The sequence below is a fragment of the Mytilus galloprovincialis genome, chromosome 1 (genome assembly GCF_965363235.1).
Source record: "Mytilus galloprovincialis chromosome 1, xbMytGall1.hap1.1, whole genome shotgun sequence".
Taxonomy (NCBI): Eukaryota; Metazoa; Mollusca; class Bivalvia; order Mytilida; family Mytilidae; genus Mytilus; species Mytilus galloprovincialis.
The window spans coordinates 118,411,456-118,432,656 of record NC_134838.1 but is presented as its reverse complement, the minus strand read 5'-3'; the positions used below and the strand labels follow the sequence as shown (position 1 = coordinate 118,432,656).

At 31.1% G+C, this 21,201-nt stretch overlaps 2 protein-coding genes across 2 annotated transcripts in view; one reads left to right on the top strand and one right to left on the bottom strand.

Moving 5' to 3' along the window:
- LOC143054407 (p21-activated protein kinase-interacting protein 1-like) overlaps positions 1-3,021 on the bottom strand; it is a 13,123-nt gene extending 10,102 nt beyond the window's left edge. Inside the window, exons 1-2 of the mRNA XM_076227424.1 lie at positions 2,879-3,021; positions 141-306 (exon numbers count right to left, since the gene is read on the bottom strand). Of these exons, the coding sequence (XP_076083539.1) occupies positions 141-306; positions 2,879-2,944 (232 nt within the window). The 5' untranslated portion in view covers positions 2,945-3,021. The remainder of the gene's footprint in view (positions 1-140; positions 307-2,878) is intronic.
- LOC143054417 (tRNA selenocysteine 1-associated protein 1-like) lies at positions 3,005-21,201 on the top strand. The gene is made up of 10 exons (XM_076227429.1): positions 3,005-3,133; positions 5,077-5,174; positions 6,133-6,232; positions 6,694-6,746; positions 7,122-7,225; positions 13,968-14,115; positions 14,890-15,016; positions 16,265-16,313; positions 20,196-20,254; positions 20,869-21,201. Exons 1-10 carry the CDS (start codon positions 3,092-3,094, stop codon positions 20,950-20,952), a joined length of 864 nt encoding a protein of 287 aa, XP_076083544.1. The 5' UTR covers positions 3,005-3,091; the 3' UTR covers positions 20,953-21,201.

Sequence of the window (21,201 nt, the reverse complement as noted above, 5' to 3'; positions counted from 1 at the left end):
GCGAAAACTAAAAGTATTCGGACGACGACGACGACGACAACGACGACGCCGACGCCAACGTGATAGCAATATACGACGAAAAATTTTTCAAATTTTGCGGTCGTATAAAAACCAGGAGAGGAAATTGAAACCATACATACCTGAATGATGAACAAGAGAACCCAAATCTGATCTTTTCTTTAAGTTAAATAACTTGATGTTCTCATCTGTGCCTCCTGATGCCAGAATACCTTTGGTTGATACAGCAATAGTTTTTATACATCCTGTATGGGAATTATCAGTAAAACTTAATTCAAACTGCCATTTCTGAAAATTAAAATAACAATTCTGTAAAAATATTTTAAAGTTGTACACTATAAAAGAAAACTGAGCTGTCAAAAAAATCACATATTTGACTTTTATTCTCATATTGGATAATCAGGACTTGTTTTCTACACATAGCACAAGATCTACTTCCCCTATAATATATATCTTAATATACATAGTCAAAGACTCATTGTATAGCTATAGGGATAGTATGGTAGATCATGGAAGTATTAAATTGACAGGAACGCCAATCAAAAATGTGCAGATTTCAGGGGCTGTTCTAGAGCCAAAAAAAATAGCCAGCTCCTATATTTTGTCACCAGTTTTGAATAAACTTTAGTACCAGCTAGAGTCTTTACTTCTTCTACAAAAACTATGTTCAATTTTAATTTCTTATGCAAACAGTCTGCACTGTACATCGTTTAACATGTAATACTAAGTAAGTTATTGGGTTTATATACATACAACTAAACAATGATGTGTACTTTATTTTCTTTTTCATTATTTCATATGTAGAAGAAAATAATTTAGCTTATGTCTGTTCATGTATGAGCTACAGAATAAAGAAAATGTCTTTAAATTAAAATAAAAAAATAGAAAAAAATGGGTTATTGAATGAAGAAAATAAAATAACAGGGGTTTAAATTTATAGAATAGTGAAAATTTGTATTAAAAATAGAGAATACAGAAAAAGATGACAAAAGGCATCCTACATTGTACCCATACTGCTACTAAGACCCTCTTTAAATCTTTTCATAACCCATAAGACATAAACATTTAAATTCTAAAGCCAGAATTATGTAGACATGTCTAAAGTAGGTATCTCAATGAAATGAAAAAGTAAAATTGAGTTATCTTTCTTTTTTCGGGAGTGCTCATCCTTTGGAGAATTATACACAGTACGTTGAAGAAGTAAGTGCTCACCAAAATGGAGGCCAGTTTTGTTATTTTCGTATCCTAACTGAGGGCAGTTAAAGACAAATTTCGTCTGAATTTGCTATTTTTTTACGGAAAACAAGACAGTGACGTTTTTTAACAAGTTAATTATGGTTTTCGACTTCCTGTCTTAGTTTAAACATATTTATTTATAGTGGATTGGGAAACAAGTTCTGTAACTTATATTCATCCCTTTCCACTTTGCGGGTGCGAGTGCTGCCTTATAGCGGCATTAGCCTACTCTTTTTTGAAATCTACAAGGGTGTCTTTAACGTGTAAGAGATATGGCTCTCTCTTAACACGGGTCAGTGATTTATTGTCCCCTTTCGACAGACTATCATCCTTTCCTTAAGACCATACTAGCAAATGGTGTAAAGGGAGAGCCGAAAATTCAGTCCCTGAAATTTTCATCACGGAACGGGAATCGAACCAGGAACCTTTGTTCTTGCAACTTCCTGTCAGTTACGCTTTCTTCATACAACAACGGTAAACATTGCAAATTTTGTTGTCGTATGAACATTTCTTCAAATGAAATAGACAAAATGCCGACTGACCAATTCTATTTGAATAAATTAATGTTGATGATCATTAATGACCCATCCAATAAATGGATTACCTGTAACAACAGATTATGACACCTGTTGTAACTGTTGATTAGCTTGGGGTCGTAAACAAAGTCATAAACTAGTTGGCAGGTAAAAATTTGTACAATTTATTTAATTAACTTTTACCAATTAAAATAAAGATCGATATTGTGAAGAAATGAAAAATTTCACATAGGAACATGTTGGTGCCAGAAATATCACCAGCAGCCGTATTTTGTCGCCAGAAATTAAAAAAAAAACACAAATTGCGACATTGGGGATGCACAGCACGGTCCCTGATATATGCATCCCACTGATTTCTTTTGGAAAATATAAGGTTCCTACTCAGTTTGTCAAGTACATGATAACTCCTTTGTGATGTATCTGCGATGCCACCTTCCCCTGTTCTGTTAACTGAAGCTGGTCTTTTCACATGATTTGATATCGAGGGTCTTATCTACCATGTACCTACCAATTTAAATAAACACAGAAACTCCCGTGGTAATTAGTGAATAGCCACATGAATCTTTCCGTTCAATAATTGAAGCCAAAAGCTGAAAAGATGTTAAAAATCAGGTAGGCAATAAGATATACATATTGAAGGGGGTAGGAGGGGTCCAGATCCTGAAATCCCGTGCTTTAAAACACGAAAATCCTGAGGTCCTGAATTTAATCAAATTTAAATCACGACATCCCAAAATTCGAAAAAAGAATTCCCAGATGTCAAAAGGGTCAATTCCGAAATCCTGAGCTTAAAAACACCAAATCCCAGAGTCCTGATAAAGGTTCTATCCCCCTCCTTATTGATGACTGTTTTGAAGTGTGTCATTTCTAAAAAAAAAATATGAGATGGGCTATTTGTGTTGATTAAAGATATTTAAATAGTAAAAATGTCTATGTCTGTAGCAGTGGACTGAAAGTGAGTAGGGGGTAGCCTGTACATATTTTTTTAATAAGTTATTGTTTTCTGTAACAAGTGCTTGTGGTTAATCGAGAGGGTTGTAGGTCTTGATTTCATTTAAAAAGGGTTATATAATCTCAAAAATGTGTACCTCTCCTAATTTGACAAGTCTATAACCAAGCAAAACTTCTTCGTACGTTCCAACAACAACTTCCATTTCAAAACACGTGTGGTCCTTGTTGAAAACGTCACTAGTTTTTGGTTAAATTATTTTTATCCGCATTTGATTTTATATGTTAGTTTTGTGACTTCCGGTTTAAATGTAAACAACGTGATTTTGTAGAATATGCATTAAATATCAGAAATGGCAGTTATTTGTACTACTCCAACATTATGGATGGGAGATGTAAGCTAAATATTCACGGGTACAAGTCAAATCGGCACCTGGTCAAATCGGCACACATAGAAAAAGTCAAATCGGCACCTGGCTATAAAATCGGCACCTATTTAAAAGTGTTGTAATGCCCTTTACTGTCAACCGTCAAACGGTCATTTTCAACTACCGTTATCGTCAAATTGGTTAAAATTTTACCGTTATTCGTCAAACTATCCTTACCGTAATTCATCAGAGGACTCAAATAATTACATCTTCGCTAGCCAAGGGTTACGATCCACTCCTGTTCTCTTGACGGGAAGAGAACGGGAGTGGATCGTACCCCTTGGCCAGCGAAGATGAAATAATTATCGTTACTGTCAATTTTGAGAAAACTTTAACATGATTTGTCAAAATCAGTCAATATTTGTATCGTCTAAAAGAAAGTTTACATTTTATTGTCATGTACCAAAAATTACCGTTTATGTCATTTGCCGATAATTTGGCAAGAATTTTTACCATTATTCGCCATGAAGGTACCTGCATGCCATGACCACCCTCATTTAAAGTCAATTCGGTATCCAATAATTTTTGATGTAATATATATAAATAATTATAACAATGTATAAATCCATGATCTATTTTAGGGGTTGGATTTTATCATGCATTAAATCGTTAAAAAGCATCAAACAGTTAGAATACAAAAGTTAATTTATAAAGTTTTCCCTACATTCTACATAGGCGGCTCCAGACTGGAGAGCCCCTCCCCTTATGAAAAGTTCTGGATCTGCCATTGTTCTATGACTGATGTTTTGATAAGTTTTCTTTTTAATTAATTAATAACTTTAATCAAGTACATGTACATAGTAAATATGTCTGTTGTTTTAACTCAACAGTATACAGGTAGTTATTGATGTTTTATAACTTTTATTCTTCAAAAACTTTATAAGAAACAACTAAGCCCTTACCGAAGCTGTTGTTTAACAACGAGACAATAAGAAGCAATGAAACAGAAAACTATGAGTCCCTTTCAATAATTCTAACTTTCATGCAAAATAATTAGCAATAAAGGTGTTTTTTTATAGGAAAGTTTAAACAGCATTAAACCAACAATCCTGCAAAATGCTCAACTGGTTAAAAAATGCATGAAAAATATCCAAAACCTCATATATATAATTAAAAAATCACATTTAGTTGAGAGAATAATTAACACTTTTGAAGTCTTAAGTATTATTTTAATCATTTTGACTTGGTTAACCTGAAGGCAATCATCAGTCTCAGGTGTTATGAATAGTTCAGTGGTCTGGTGGATGCATGCTTGCCTGAGTGCAGGAGATTGCTTATTTGAACGTGAGAATTTTGAAAATTAATGTCTTAGCCTGGTTAGTGCTGAAAATTAATAAGCTTTCATATACAGGATGAAAATGTCATTTTAATGAATATTTTGAAACAAAAAAAGCATGAAAGAGTTGTGTACAAAAGTTAAAATAAATTATTGCATGGCAAAGTCACAGTCTAATATAGCATGTGTAGCATCAGATGAAAATTGAAAAAAATTAGCAGAAAATTCTCCTTCCCACTCACCTCTCTTTTATATTAGTATATACATGTAATTGGTTTTATGACTCTGACGAGTGTGATTAATATGCTCTTCTTGATTTAAAGACAGACAAAATCACACATCACCTAGATAATCTTTATAATACATGTGTAATATAAATCTTTGTATAGTTAAATTGCATAAGTCATCCTCTCTTGTTTATTTGTGACACATTTTGTGCCACTGATTGCCACTAAATGGATAATGTTTAATCATTTTGTAGGTAGAACAATTAAAAAATATTTGCCAATAATAAAGTTGTTCTTTCAGCAAAATTGTCCTTCTGTTTTTTTAACTTTGCTCTCAGTGTAAATATATAGATCTATACTCAGTGTAATCTGAAATGTATAAACTTAAACTACATGTTATTTTACAGTTGGAATCAGACTGGGATGAAGAATTTATAACAAAGGGTTTCCAGAATATGGGTATAACAATCAGATCTCTGAAAATCATCAAAAACAAAGTCACAGGGTATGTTAAAAAAAAAGTAGTTTTACATCATATGTACAAAATTAATCAAATATAGAATCTAAAGAACTAACTTAGTTCTGGTTTTCTAAAATATGTAAATGCAGTTCAGTTCACCTGTTTAAATATAAGTTAAATCAAACATGTCAAATATATAAATAACTGCATTTACTTTAAAAATATCTGTGACTAATACTTTGAAAAAAATATTAATATGTCTAATAAGTTTACAATCAACCAGATGTATAATATTGATGGAGTTGGTAGCCAGCTTTCACTACTTTAAATTGATTTCTCCCACATGCTCCTTCAATACCAATGTTCGACCCACAAATTTCATAAAGAATCTGGTAGACCAAAGTTGATTTCTAGAAAATAAAGCATGACAATCTAAATAAAATTCATTCAAGCATTATAGCATCACATATCACAATGTTAAAAGACCTCAGAGAGTACACCAAATATGTACCTACCCATTATTGTCAGATTTTTAAGATTTACAACGTTAAGTCAATGCTATTTGCAATCTTACTTTGTTTTTGTATGATCAGTCAAGATGAAGAAAATCAATAAAAGTATTGTTGTAAGTGTTTTAGTGTAGTGTACAACTCAATATTTTTCTATGAAAAGGGATAATTAGCTCTGGATTCTTACTGTATTTGTACTTTAATTTCGTATCATTTTTATAAGCTTGTTACAGTATTGCTGATGAATGAAGATCTGCATAGGATAAAGAAAATAGAATTATGAGTAAAACAAAGAGATTAATGTGCAAAACAAATATTGAATATAAAAAAATGGCCTGCAGATATTAAGACAAATATATACTGGTGTATTACTTAAATAGACCAATTTTTTTTTGTATTTGCATGCACAATCTATCTATTTTCATGAAAATATACCCCTGAAAAACACCACATTAAAAGTACATATACAGTAATAGATTATTTTGTGTTTACAGTTTGCCAGCAGGGTATTGTTTTGTTGACTTTACAGATAAAGACAAGGCACAAGAAGCTTTATTAAAATTGAATGGAAAGGTGATACCAGGGACAACTCCAGTAGGTTACTAAGCATATTTCTATTTAACTTCGAAAAATATATAAGAACCTAGTTTGAAAGTTTGCTTTTTTAATTGATAAAGTCTTTAATTGGAAGACAATTTTTTTTTAGTTCCAGCTTGATTCAGCTTGAGACATAACACCAACCCGGTTTATTTCTCCAGTTTCTAGTGTTCAAAATAAGACTTTTATTGATAGTCTTAAACATTCAGACTTCCTTAATAAATAAAAACATGCATCTGCAAAGTTATACACTTGTTAGCTCAAATTTAAAAAACTAAAAAAGGAAAACAATCTCTGCTAGTCAGGGAGATTGATCTACTTACAAACATTGTGCAAAGAAAATACATTTGATACAAGGTTTCAAATAGAAATGATAATAATTCAATATTGACATAGTAAAAGAAAGTGTACTTTTGTACAGTAAGAATGTCAGATTAAAGCACAATATATGTTTCCAGGTCAGAAGATTTAAACTGAACAGTGCTGGGTATGGCAAAGACAGTGCACCATTGTAAGATATTGTAACAACTTATATTAAAGTATGGTATATTTTCGAAGTTAAATCATTCAAGATATTGTCAAGATGTAAAAAAATCTACAGAAAAATATATACGTGTAAAAAAAAATCCACAAAAGAGTATGCATAAGAAATGTACAGTAAGCTTAACAGTTGCAAAGCCAGATTCATTATGATATAATATTTATTGATTATTTCCAAAAGATTTTATAACAATAAAGTGTTTCTTGGAATTGTACAATGATTACAATTTGTTTCTTTCTAAGTCAATATGAATGTTTTGTAGAAACGGTTTGATATCGATATCATTGAAGAAACTTCATGGAGAGTAATATATATAATAAGTACTTCTTCAACTTTATTTTTTAGACCCGAGTATTCCTTGTTTGTTGGAGAATTATCAGATGATGTTGATGACTATGTTTTATATCAGGCATTTGCTAAGAGATATAGGTCATGTAGATCTGTTAAAAGTAAGTTTGTTGCTATGGATGTGTTATAGTAGGTATTTTCTAAGAGATATAGAGGTTCCTGTAGTGTAGGCTTAAAGGGAAACTTCGCAAAAAAATCAAAAATTGATATTATGTCCATTCTATATAGAAATGCTCAAATTTATAGATATTAAAGTTTTATTCCGCTAGATAAGAGATCACCATCGATTTTAAATTTAGAGTATCAATTCTCTGCGTTCCGCCATTTTGTCGTCTTCCCCGATTAAAATTCACGATATGTCTATAAACCACAAAGGACCAAAACTACAGTAACCGATGTAGTCGTAATTGCGTGTCGATATCTTGTCAATCGTACGGTTGTTTTATCTGACAAACTAACTTGATACAGAAAATGTTCTTATTTTTTTTTAAATAACCATATTCTGTTATTTTTAAACTGTTAATATTGGAATTGTTAAAAAGTCAAAGTTTAAATCATAAATAAGTGTTCCGTGAAAACTGTTTTCGTAAATCTAATTCGTTTATAATTCTTTAAAGTAATAAATTTTATTTAAATAAATTCGGATCTTCCCTCATCTGATCACCAGCATGACTAAAGGTATTACTCCCAAAGGTATTGTGAGGGGTGTGAGGTGACACGTCCAGGTATTCAAGCGATTTCCTGTCGGGCTTGCAAGTTCATGCATCGTTTCACTTCTGTAGGTATTGATCAGTGTACACGGCCGATAACTTATAACTCTCCATTTTGAACTATCGGGTGTATAATATACATCTCTGTCTTGCGTGTCCGAAAATGATATAATATACTAGTCATTACTAAACTCATACGCTTGTTTATAAATAACATTACTGGTGTAAAGAATATTATTTATAAAAATATAAATAATACCCCAAAAAAAAGATTTGATAAAATAAAAATCTATTTACATTTTTTTTCCAAGGTTTAATTTGGGAAAATGTAATATATACTCGTTGTCAATAGTAAAGGACAGATTGGAACATACCAGAAATATTGATTTAAAAAAAATGTACGCACTTGTCGACGATTCATTTCTACGCCTGGATAGAAAGTTACGGAGCTATATCGCAATTTAAAATATATACATAAAATTGAGAATGGAAATGGGGAATGTGTCAAAGAGACAACAACCCGACCAAATAAAAAAACAACAGCAGAGGGTCACCAACAGGTCTTCAATGTAGCGAGAAATTCCCGCACCCGGAGGCGTCCTTCAGCTGGCCCCTAAAAAAATATATACTAGTCCAGTGATAATGAACGCCATACTAATTTCCAAATTGTACACAAGAAACTAAAATTAAAATAATACAAGACTAACAAAGGCCAGAGGCTCCTGACTTGGGACAGGCGCAAAAATGCGGCGGGGTTAAACATGTTTGTGAGATCTCAACCCTCCCCCTATACCTCTAACCAATGTAGTAAAGTAAACGCATAACAATACGCACATTAAAATTCAGTTCAAGAGAAATCCGAGTCTGATGTCAGAAGATGTAACAAAAGAAAATAAACAAAATGACAATAATACATAAATAACAACAGACTACTAGCAGTTAACTGACATGCCAGCTACAGACTTCAATTAAACTGACTGAAAGATTATGATTTCATCATATGAACATCAGGCACAATCCTTCCCGTTAGGGGTTTAGTATCATACCATCATAACATATATGAGAAGAACATAACCCGTGTCATGCCAACAACTGTTTTAGAATAAATGTGTTTAGTTCCGATGCAAAGACCTTATCAGTGACTCAATATTAACGCCAAAATATGCAATCTTTAATGACTTGACAACAGTATCGTAATTATATCCCTTCTTAATAAGTCTATTCAAAGGTTTTGTAAGTTTCTGAGGTGAATACTGACACCTTTGTGCTTTATAAAGAATATTACCATAAAAAATTGGATGTGAAATACCTGAACGTATTAGAAGTCTGCATGTTGAGCTATATTTACGAATGATGTCTTTATACCGATGATAAAATTTAGTAAATGTTTTGACTAGTTTGTGATATCGAAAACCCTGGTGTAATAATTTTTCAGTCATACATAAATTTCTCTCGTTAAAATCGAAAACATTGTTACATACACGAGCGAATCGTACAAGTTGAGATATATAAACACCGTAAGATGGTGACAAGGGAACGTCACCATCTAAAAACGGATAATTAACGATAGGAAATGAAAAATCATCCCTTTTATCATAAATTGTATACATTGAACATAAGAAAGAAACATAAATTTTCTGTAAATTGGGGTAACAGTTTTGTAAATAGACTAGTCCACGTATGCCAACAGTATGTAATCATCGAATTCGATAGACTATTGTATACCAAAAGAAGAAGAAGAAGAGGACCAATTTGATTTAAATACAGGTCGATATAATAACTTGCGAAGTTATGAACATAGTAAAATCACAAATTTATATACCAATTAGATTGTTCTCCAATAAAGGAAGAAATTCGACATCATCACAATTGTTCCGACATTCATGTAAAACATATGCAACTGGACGTACACTAATAAACCCCAAGGGATGTGAATATTTTCTAGGAAAACTTTTGAGTGTTAAAGTTTCAAATTGATTTTGGGATTTATTTTCTTTCTTGATATTCAATGACAGCAATTTAAAGAATAAACTGCTTGTCCACTTTAGGGGTATTCTTGCCAGTTGAACCAGGCATGATTCCAGGTGTTTTCAAGTGGGTCCCTTGAACATCAAATTGGGAATTTTTATCCAAATTGGGAATTTTTTATGCATACAATCTGAAACGAAATAATATCATTTTCCTGACCTGTAAAAACGGAAAATGTATATTAAGTTTCACCTGAACACTGCTTGAAGAAGTTATTGGATTCAGACCAGGGAAAATGTAATACATGAATACCATGAATACCATTGCACATGATGCACTATCATCTTAACTTTGGTAAACAAGGCATATATACCAGCTAACATAAACCTATGGCACTTAAGCAGTTTAGCTATTTATTCGAATTTCAAATTATCTCAAATTATCCCATAATATATAAGATATCTTATATAACATATTAGATTTTTATAAGATATCTCATTTAATATATGAGATATCTTATATAATTTTTTTTTTAAAATATCGTATATTATATATTATGATATATATAGATTCTACCGCTCCATTGAGTGTAATACGATATTTATCCACTCGAGACAGTTTAAAAATTTTCAAATTTAAAACGCAAGGCTTGCCCGAGCATTTTAAATATTTAAAATTTAACTGTCGAGAGTGGATAAATATCGTATTACACGAGATTTAGTGGTGGAATCTGTTTCTCTAATGATTTTCTAACATTATGCAGACACACTTATTCCTTCTTTTCAAATGATCTGCAAAAAGATGTGTTCTTTCTATATGACGTCATCAGGCATGGTCGCCTTTCTTTTTTGCCGTCATAATGGGAAATTCAGAGGAAAGCAAGAACATTCGACGTCATAATCGGATTTTAACCCATGAAGTACTGAGATCAAACGAACCACACATTGATTAAAATTTTTTTATACAATGGGTGCAGAAAGGGATAAATTGACGAAGCATTAGAGAAATAAGATATATCTTAAATAATCTTTTTTATAAGAAATCTTATATAAAAAGATATCTTATATAATAAAGAAGATATCTAATATCGATTATAAGATATCTTATATAGTATATAAGATATGTTATAAATATACTTTATATAAGATATCTTTTATATAGTGTATAAGATATCTTATACAATTTATAAGATATCTGATAAAGAAAACTATATGAGATATCTTATAAACTATAAAAGATATCTCATAAATTTTATAACATATGCATGTAAGATATCTTATAAACTTTATAAGATATCTTACAAACTATATAAGATATCTAATGAACTATTATATAAGATATCTTATAAAGTTTATGAGATATCTTGAAGTTAGATTAAATAACAAAACGGCTTGCCATATTAACCACCGAAAAAAATCATCCATTCGGTATTTTTTCAACAGATCATCTTTATAATTAGTTATCAAAGGTACCAGAATATAATATAAACTTACCTTGATTCAAATGGATTTCAAATTGAACTGGCCAATTGTCGAATTCAGAAAAGCAATTACAAAAGGTTATATACTTATATTTAAAGCAATAGCACCAGTGAACTTTAAAATTATTTTGATCATTTTTATATCTCTTGAAAAAGTTCGATAATGATGACATCGTATTTCAGGGGGGGGGGGGGGGGCTAATTTCTTGAATGGTCAATCGTCAACATTATTTTCAAAACCGCTCAAACTTTTGTCTTTTGAGGAAATAGAGCAAAATATAAAATAATTTCTTTTACAAAACAGGTTTCAAGCAAGTTCCATAAACGGCTCTGATGGGCGATCTGCTTTTATAAGATCGGCGCCCATTAAAATTTATTCATCAATGTTATATCAAAATTTGAATTTGTTCTTTGCCGAGGTCTGCTTTGACACCAATTTTGACAAAAAGCAGGTTTTTGATCAACCTGCTGAGTGATCTACTTTTGGGAATTCAAATACTCCCATAAAATTTTATTGAATTGAATCCGACTGCTAAAATTGTTTACCTCACGTTGACATAATTAAATCGTTGTTAATAAAATGCGATTGTAGTCAGCATTCTTATCCGGATTTTACTACGTTTTGACGACAAACTATGAAAAATTATAGTTAATACCGATTTTTATTTTATTTTCCTGAATTGGGAATTTATATTCACATACATTTTTTGGGGGCCGCTGACAGATTTAAGGGCCGCTGAGCGGCCCTAAACTATATAGTGGAATCATCCCTGTGAACAGACTTATAATTACATTCAAAAATAGGGAAATTAAGATGACATTAAATTCGCTGTCTTTTTTTTTTTAACATCGTTGGTCAAATAGCTAAAGTATTATTCGTTGTGAGAAGAAGACTATTTTAATATAAGGACGCTTCCGATTATGAATAAATTTGGTTGACGTTTTTCACACTTGAAAAGAATTTCTATTCGTAATTTTTCGATTCCATTCCAAGAGGATCCTTAAATTTCCTGTCAATTTTTTAAAACATCTTTTTTTTCAAATAGCTGAAGTATTCATGCATGCGTTGACTTGTGAGATTTAAAATATTTTGATGAGAACATTAATTCCTAAGTAGGTAAATAAAGATCGCTTTGGATGGACTAAATCATATAATTGCAATCTGTTTGAAATATTAAAGGTTGGCGATTTTAATTTAAATAAGTACAATTTTTAGTTCACACACTCGTGTTTAGAAGGCTATTTTTATTTATAAATGTATTCAATTAAAATAATTTAGTATTTTATCGTTACAAAACTAATCAGAAGTCATAACTCATTTAAAAGTGAGCTTATGCAAAATATATACAAAATATACAACAACTATCCAGTTATTGTACGACCTTATTTCTCCCGTAAATTCATTTTAATTCTTTTTCTTACATTTCTGTGTCTATAACTATAACTGACTCCCGTATATTATTCATACGAAATGTTGTTCACACCTGAAATGCTGAACCGTGACGCCTAGGTGTCACTGAATGAAGATCAAAAGATTATAATTACATAATGCTAATCTTTTAATTACCTTGAGTTTAACTACGCATTCAACATTCACTAAGTGTAACAAATTAATACACATTTAATTTCCACAGTACAAGCAAGTGAAAATGTTTTCTGGAATGAAGCAAAAAGTTCAGAATACAAACATTATTTTTTAATGCACTATCGATCGTGTCAGTTTCATATGTTTGTTTAAAGTATTTGAAGAAAAAAAATCATAAAAATGTTCTATTGTATTATTTACTTTAATTACTAGAATTCGTATAAAAAATCCACACATGAATCCTACAATCTAATTTAAAAAGTTGCATGGCTATCACTTACTTTTCGTTGGTTTATAGCTACACCAAAAGTCGTCGATGCGCTTTAAATAGCGTTATTAGATGGTTAACGAACAAGACTTAAATGAGATTAATTTCACTCCCGGCATGCTCAAAGACTTAAACTACGTCACATAAGTCAGGAAGTTTGATAAAATAAAATTAATAATTCCCAATTTTCTCCTTTATTACTTTTCATATCGAAATAAAACTTGGTGAATATGTTTTTTATGGTATTATGAACATAATAAGATGAAAAGTGAAAAATCGCGAATTATCCCTTTAAGGGTATCTACATTGTACCTTAGGTTACAAGCACACATTTAAAAATTACCTCAGGTCACAAGGTCAATATTAAGCAAACTTAAATTAGCCTACAGGTGTTACTTGTTCCGCTATTATCAGATGATGTTAACACCTGTTATACTAGGCATATTTTTAGAGATAAAGTCCATGAAGATCTTCTCATAGTAATCTGAGCCAACTATAGTAATTTCACTTTTTGGTCATCCTTTTGTAGTATATATAGAAATCATTAATTTTTTTACATTTTGTGCCTTATCATAGTAATTGTTATTTTCATGTTTTGTAATCAATAATTTAAATGAATAATTAAGCTTCCTTTATACTCAATTTTGCCATTTATAAAATCTATGGTATTAAAACAATTTGTGTTGTTGAATTTCCATGTTTTATTCTACATTTTCATTTTCACTGACCTGTACTTTTTGTATGGCAATATCGTAAAAGACACACTGATGCATTGAAACATTAAGAAAAAAAAGCAAGAAATAATGTCAAAGGCACATCAATTCTATTGCAGTTGTGACTGATAGTTCAGGACGAAGTAAAGGTTATGGCTTTATTAGATTTACAGAAGAGAACGATCAACAGAGAGCTCTTATTGAAATGCAACATTTTCCTGGAATAAGTCGTAGACCAATTAGAGTTAGTTTAGCTACCCCTAAAAGGTAATGTTTATATATATCTATATCTATATATATCTATGTAATCATTTACAATGATATACATATTTCTTTCTTCTTCTTTAATAGTTGATGAAATAAACTATGTACCCTGCAAATTACATGCAATATCCTGCTTATTGTGAAAGATAATACAGTGCCTTATAGTTGACATCCTCCTCATTTTCTCTCTGGTAGATGGTATTTTTTTTTGGCAATCATACCACATCTCCTTTTTATTTAAATTACTATATTGAACAGTTATCAAACTTTCCATTGTTAACATGTCACATTCCTACTCAGTTATTAGAGAACTGTAACTTCAGCTTCAGGTAGAAATGCAAAATTAGGACAAGTACTTTACCAAAATCTACTTGCCTTTGACAATTTTTGTCTGGTCCCTACTGTTTGTGATAATTTTCAATGTGCAGAAATTATTTGTTATGGACAAGTACTATAAATTCAGAAATTATAGCGAGATTTTTATTATTGCGAATAATGGGAATGGGTGAATATAGCAATAATAAGAACTAGCATTGTTAAATCTGACACAAACATTTATAGCAGCTTTTCCTGAAATCGCAATAATACTTATGCATTTTGGTCTATCGAAGCAAAAACACAATAATAAATGCACTCAATAATTTCTGAAATTACAGTAGTGGAATAGGAACATAATCAATTTTCTGAGAGATTTTGGGACTAGTAAGGCATGAAATTTCCACATCTCTCTCTATATATAGACAGTAATAAAAGATTTATTGTACTTTATTATTTCAGACCCCTGCCACCAGATGTATCTGGAGATGTACATTACAGTCATTATTATGGTCATAATTACCCTTACAGTGCCTCATATTACCAGTATTATGGATCCCATACTGCACCTCATTCATCACATGATCATGTAGGTGTTGTAAAATCATTTTTTTATCAAAATATTGTTTTAAGTTTACAATTTAATGTCAAACCTTTTCTTTTTTTTTTTGTGCCAAAATTATGTTTGAGAAAGTATCATATGATATAATAGTGTTAACTACTACAAAAGAAATAGAAGTACCATTCTAAAAGATCCAAAATTTCATTAATTATGCCTTCCATAAGTAATTTTTTATGCCCCACCTACGATAGTAGAGGGGCATTATGTTTTCTGGTCTGTGCGTCCGTTCGTCCGTCTGTTCGTTCGTTCGTTCGTTCGTCTGTTCGTTCGTCCGTCTGTCCCGCTTCAGGTTAAAGTTTTTGGTCAAGGTAGTTTTTGATGAGGTTGAAGTCCAATCAACTTGAAACTTAGTACACATGTTCCTTATGATATGATCTTTCTAATTTAAATGCCAAATTAGAGTTTTGACCCCAATTTTACGGTTCACTGATAGAAAATGATAGTGCAAATTTCAGGTTAAAGTTTTTGGCTTCAGGTTAAAGTTTTTGGTCAAGGTAGTTTTTGATGAAGTTGAAGTCCAATCAACTTGAAACTTAGTATACATGTGCCCTATGATATGATCTTTCTAATTTAAATGCCAAATTAGAGTTTTGACCCCAATTTTACGGTTCACTGAACATAGAAAATGATAGTGCAAATTTCAGGTTAAAGTTTTTGGTCAAGGTAGTTTTTGATAAAGTAGAAGTCCAATCAACTTGAAACTTAGTATACATGTTCCCTTTGATAAGATCATTCTAATTTTAATGCCAAATTAGAGAATTTATTCCAATTTCACAGTCCTTTAAACATAGAAAATGATAGTGTGAGTGGGGCATCCGTGTACTGTGGACACATTCTTGTTTTATTATAAATTAAAGCAAAACAGACGAGAAGATTAGTTTTTGGATGTTTTTCATATAATATATGAAAAACACCCCAAAACTATTAAAGTCGACAGATTATTTTCGTTCTTTTACCATTCTCTATGCATGATCTTTTATATTCGGTATATAAACTCATGTTACTTATTACAGGCAGTAGTTATAGCTTCCACTATACTAATTAAAAAGCTTCAGATCACATTGACTTCTCAGGAAAGAATATTTATAGCAGTTTATATTCCCATCTGTTTTCTTACAAGAAGCTATATTGTATTGTATTTTATGCATTCATCAGTTTCTGTGATAAACATGTATATGTGTAATGAAGACAGAACTAAGTGTTGACTATTTGTAGGCACACCATGAACCCTCTACTGCAGAAGATGAAATGGATACACTAGAAGGTGTGTACTTAATAAAGTATAATGTAAAAAATGGGATCTTTAATATAAAACAAAATATTTGATGTTATTCTCAACTGGTTCTATTAAATCATTAAATGAATAGACCATCAAATTTAAGTTGTCTTTGTAAGTTGTATGGGTTTTGGTTGTATGGAATAACCTTGTCTATCTTTTAATCTATATATCATGTCTATTTATCCCTCATATAAATACAAATTAAAGATTTAAAGAAAGGGTTGTGAATTTGTATAAGTTAAAAGTTCATAAGTTCTCAGCATATTAATAGCCCCACGCCATAATTCCAATGATGAGCTTTGAAAGAGGAGTTCTTGTCCATAAAATGTTCCAAAAAGATTTTGTTTTCAATTAAGGGCTCCAAAGATTGTAAATGACTTTTTATACGACCGCAAAATTTGAAAAATTTTTCGTCGTATATTGCTATCACGTTGGCGTCGTCGTCTGCGTCGTCGTCGTCCGAATACTTTTAGTTTTCGCACTCTAACTTTAGTAAAAGTGAATGGAAATCTATGAAATTTTAACACAAGGTTTATGACCACAAAAGGAAGGTTGGTATCGATTTTGGGAGTTTTGGTCCCAATATTTTAGGAATTAGGGGCCAAAAAGGGCCCAAATAAGCATTTTCTTGGTTTTCGCACTATAACTTTAGTTTAAGTTAATAGAAATCTATGAAATTTTGACACAAGGTTTATGACCACAAAAGAACGGTTGGGATTGATTTTTGGAGTTTTGGTTTCAACAGTTTAGGAATTAGGGGCCAAAAAAGGGCCCAAATAAGCATTATTCTTGGTTTTCGCACAATAACTTTAGTTTAAGTAAATAGAAATCAATGAAATTTAAACACAATGTTAATGACTACAAAAGGAAGGTTGGTATTGATTTTGGGAGTTTAGGTCCCAACAGTTTAGGAATTAGGGGCCAAAAAGGGACCCAAATAAGCATTTTTCTTGGTTTTCGCACCATAACGTTAGTATAAGTAAATAGAAATCTATGAAATTTAAACACAAGGTTTATGACCATAAAAGGAAGGTTGGTATTGATTTTGGGAGTTTTGGTCCCAACATAATAAGGGGCCCAAAGGGTCCAAAATTAAACTTTGTTTGATTTCATCAAAATTGAATAATTGGGGTTCTTTGATATGCCGAATCTAACTGTCATGACTGTGTATGTAGATTCTTAACTTTTGGTCCCGTTTTCAAATTGGTCTACATTAAGGTCCAAAGGGTCCAAAATTAAACTTAGTTTGATTTTGACAAAAAATGAATCAATTAGGTTCTTTGATATGCTGAATCTAAAAATGTACTTAGATTCTTGATTATTGGCCCAGTTTTCAAGTTGGTCCAAATCGGGGTCCAAATTAAACTTTGTTTGATTTCATCAAAAATTGAATAAATGGGGTTCTTTGATATACCAAATCTAACTGTGTATGTAGATTCTTCATTTTTGGTCCTGTTTTCAAATTGGTCTACACTAAAGTCCAAAGGGTCCAAAATTAAACTTAGTCTGATTTTAACAAAAATTGAAATCTTGGGGTTCTTTGATATGCTGAATCCAAAAATGTACTTAGATTTTTTATTATGGGCCCAGTTTTCAAGTTGGTCCAAATCAGGATCTAAAATTATTATATTAAGTATTGTGCAATAGCAAGTCTTTTCAATTGCACAGTATTGCGCAATGGCAAGAAATATCTAATTGCACAATATTGTGAAATAGCAAATTTTTTTTTAATTAGAGTTATCTTTCTTTGTCCAGAATAGTAAGCAAGAAATATCTAATTGCAAAATATTGTGCAATAGCAAGATTTTTTTTTAATTGGAGTTATCTTTCTTTGTCCAGAATCAACTTAAATTTTTGTTATATACAATATACAATGTATATTCACTTTTTACTACCAACTGATAAATTAAAATAATCTTTCCCATTCAGTGATAACAAGCAGTTTTTTAACATCTTAATATTTTATGATGTATTTAAATGAGTAGTTATTGTTGCAAACTCCATTAGAAATTTTAATTGAGATTAGTTTTGGAATAAGGGAAAGGGGGATGTGATTAAAAAAATTACGTTCAATTTTTCTCATTTGAAATTTCATAAATAAAAAAGAAAATTTCTTCAAACATTTTTTTGAGAGGATTAATATTCAACAGCATAGTGAATTGCTCTAAGAGAAAACAAAAATTTTAAGTTCATTAGAACACATTCATTCTGTGTCAGAAACCTATGCTGTGTCAACTATTTAATCACAATCCAAATTTAGAGCTGAATCCAGCTTGAATGTTGTGTCCATACTTGCCCCAACTGTTCAGGGTTCAACCTCTGCGGTCGTATAAAGCTATGCCCTGCGGAGCATCTGGTTATGTAATGTAATATGTATTTCATGTTCTATTGTATTATACACTCAGATGTCCCAAGATATCAGTAGACTCAGATATTGAAAACCATCACTTCTTCATCTGTCAAAGTTGAATCTTGCAGAAAAATTGGTTTTCTTTTCTTTTTGGTTTTTCTTTTTTGTCTTGCCTGCAAACCAGGGGTTGCTTTTCCAGCATCAACAATTGTTAAGTTTTCTCCTTACAGTATGTTAGTTTGATGGGAAATGCTTGTGATAGAACATTGATATTTAATATAAAGTTGCATTACTATCAATAAATGATGACTATTTCGAGGACCAGACCAAGGTCATGGTCAAGATACTTTGAATTACTTAGCAATATTCAATGCTTTTTGTCGAGCCTTCGACTTTAGTCGAAAAAGCGAGACTAAGCGATCCTACATTCCGTCGTCGTCGGCGTCGTCGGCGGCGTCAACAAATATTCACTCTGTGGTTAAAGTTTTTGAAATTTTAATAACTTTCTTAAACTATACTGGATTTCTACCAAACTTTGACAGAAGCTTGTTTATGATCATAAGGTAGTATCCAAAAGTAAATTTTGTAAAAATAAAATTCCATTTTTTCCGTATTTTACTATAAATGGACTTAGTTTTTTCTGCGAGGAAACAAAACATTCACTCTGTAGTTAAAGTTTTTAGAATTTTAATAACTTTCTCAAACTATCCTGGGTTTGTACTAAACTTGCACAGAAGCTTGTTTATGATCATAAGATAATATCCAGAAGTAAATTTTGAAAAAATAAAATTCCATTTTTTCCATATTTTACTTATAAATGGACTTAGTTTTTTCTGCGGAGAAACATTACATTCACTCTGTGGTTAAAGTTTTTAGAACTTTCTTAAACTATCCTGGGTTTGTACCAAATTTGGACAGAAGCTTGTTTATGATCATAAGATAGTATCCAGAAGTAAATTTTGTAAATAAATAAATCCATTTTTTCCATATTTTACTTTTAAATGGACTTAGTTTTTCTCCAGGGAACCATTACATTCACTCTGTGGTTAAAGTTTTAAAAATTTTAATAACTTTCTTAAACTATCCTGGGTTTGTACCAAACTTGGACAGAAGCTTATTTATGATCATAATATTGTATCCAGAAGTAAAGTTTGTAAAAAGATTACTCAGTTTTTTCTGTAATTTACTTTTAAATGGACTTAGATTTTCTTGCAATCATAAAATAGTACATGTAACAAGAGGAATATTTTTATTGATTTTTTCCCTCATTGTTGTTGAGTCTGCAATTTACAGCAAAAATAGGCGAGACACTGGGTTCCGCGGAACCCTTACAAATTTTTTGTCCATCAGATTGTCTTTTTTAAATATTATTCTAACAAGCAAGACATATCTGTGTCAACAGCTTTTTTTTAAAGAATATTTTTATAGACTTACATAACAAAAATGCTTTGAAATGTTAATTACACCAAATTTACTTTTATTCCTACATGTTTTAATAGAATAATTTGTTACTTCAGAACCAGAATTAGAGATAGATGTGTTTAGATACAATAAAGACTTTATGGAACAAAGTGAGGTATGTACAAATAAAACCTTGCCACAGGTTTATAAAAATAAGTAGATGCAGTATGAGTGCCAATGAGACAACACTCCACCCAAGTCGCAATTTGTAAAAGTAAATCATTGAAGGTCATCAACACAGAGCCTTGGCTCACACTGAACAGCAAGCTATAAAGGGCCCCCAAAATTACTAGTGTAAAACCTTTCAAACAGGATAACCAACAGTCTAATCTATATAAAAAACAAGAAACATTTATGAACCACATCAACCATATCAACCACTGAACATAACTGAATATTCTTTTTCATTTAAAATATTCAAAGCTAAAACAGCATAAGTTTTGTTCAATAGACAATGTTGTTACAGTTTTTCTGTGTAAAGAATCATAAGGCTGTCTAATTTCTTCTAGGAATAAATGATATCTTGGGTACCAGTCAGCATCATTAATTACCAGAACAATTAAAACTGTATCAAGTATTTACAGAAAAGCCTTGTGAACCATGCATCACATCTGTCATCATATCATATTAAGGTACATCAGAATTTTTTTTATTGTAAATACTAATATCATATCATCATAAGTCATGTTAAGTTATAATTTTTTTAAGAATTTTTGTTTTCATTTTCAGGAAGTGTTTGAAGCCATTGAACTTTCAAGATGGACACCGTTAGACAGTATAACATCAAAGTTACCTCCCCCTATGTCTATCTAGTCATTATCTTAACTATGTCAACAGTTATTGTGTCATTCTATTCATATCTCTTCATTGTGTCATTATGTTTATTACATTTTAGTTCATGTATATATATAAACAAACAATATTATGCTTCACTGAAAGGATTTCAGTTATAAAACAGAATGTGTTCATTGTATATCATAATTGTCAACTCACTGCCATCTACCATTATTAATCATCTGTCATTGTCTACCATAAAGCTTTGAAAAAATATCTTGTGTGAAA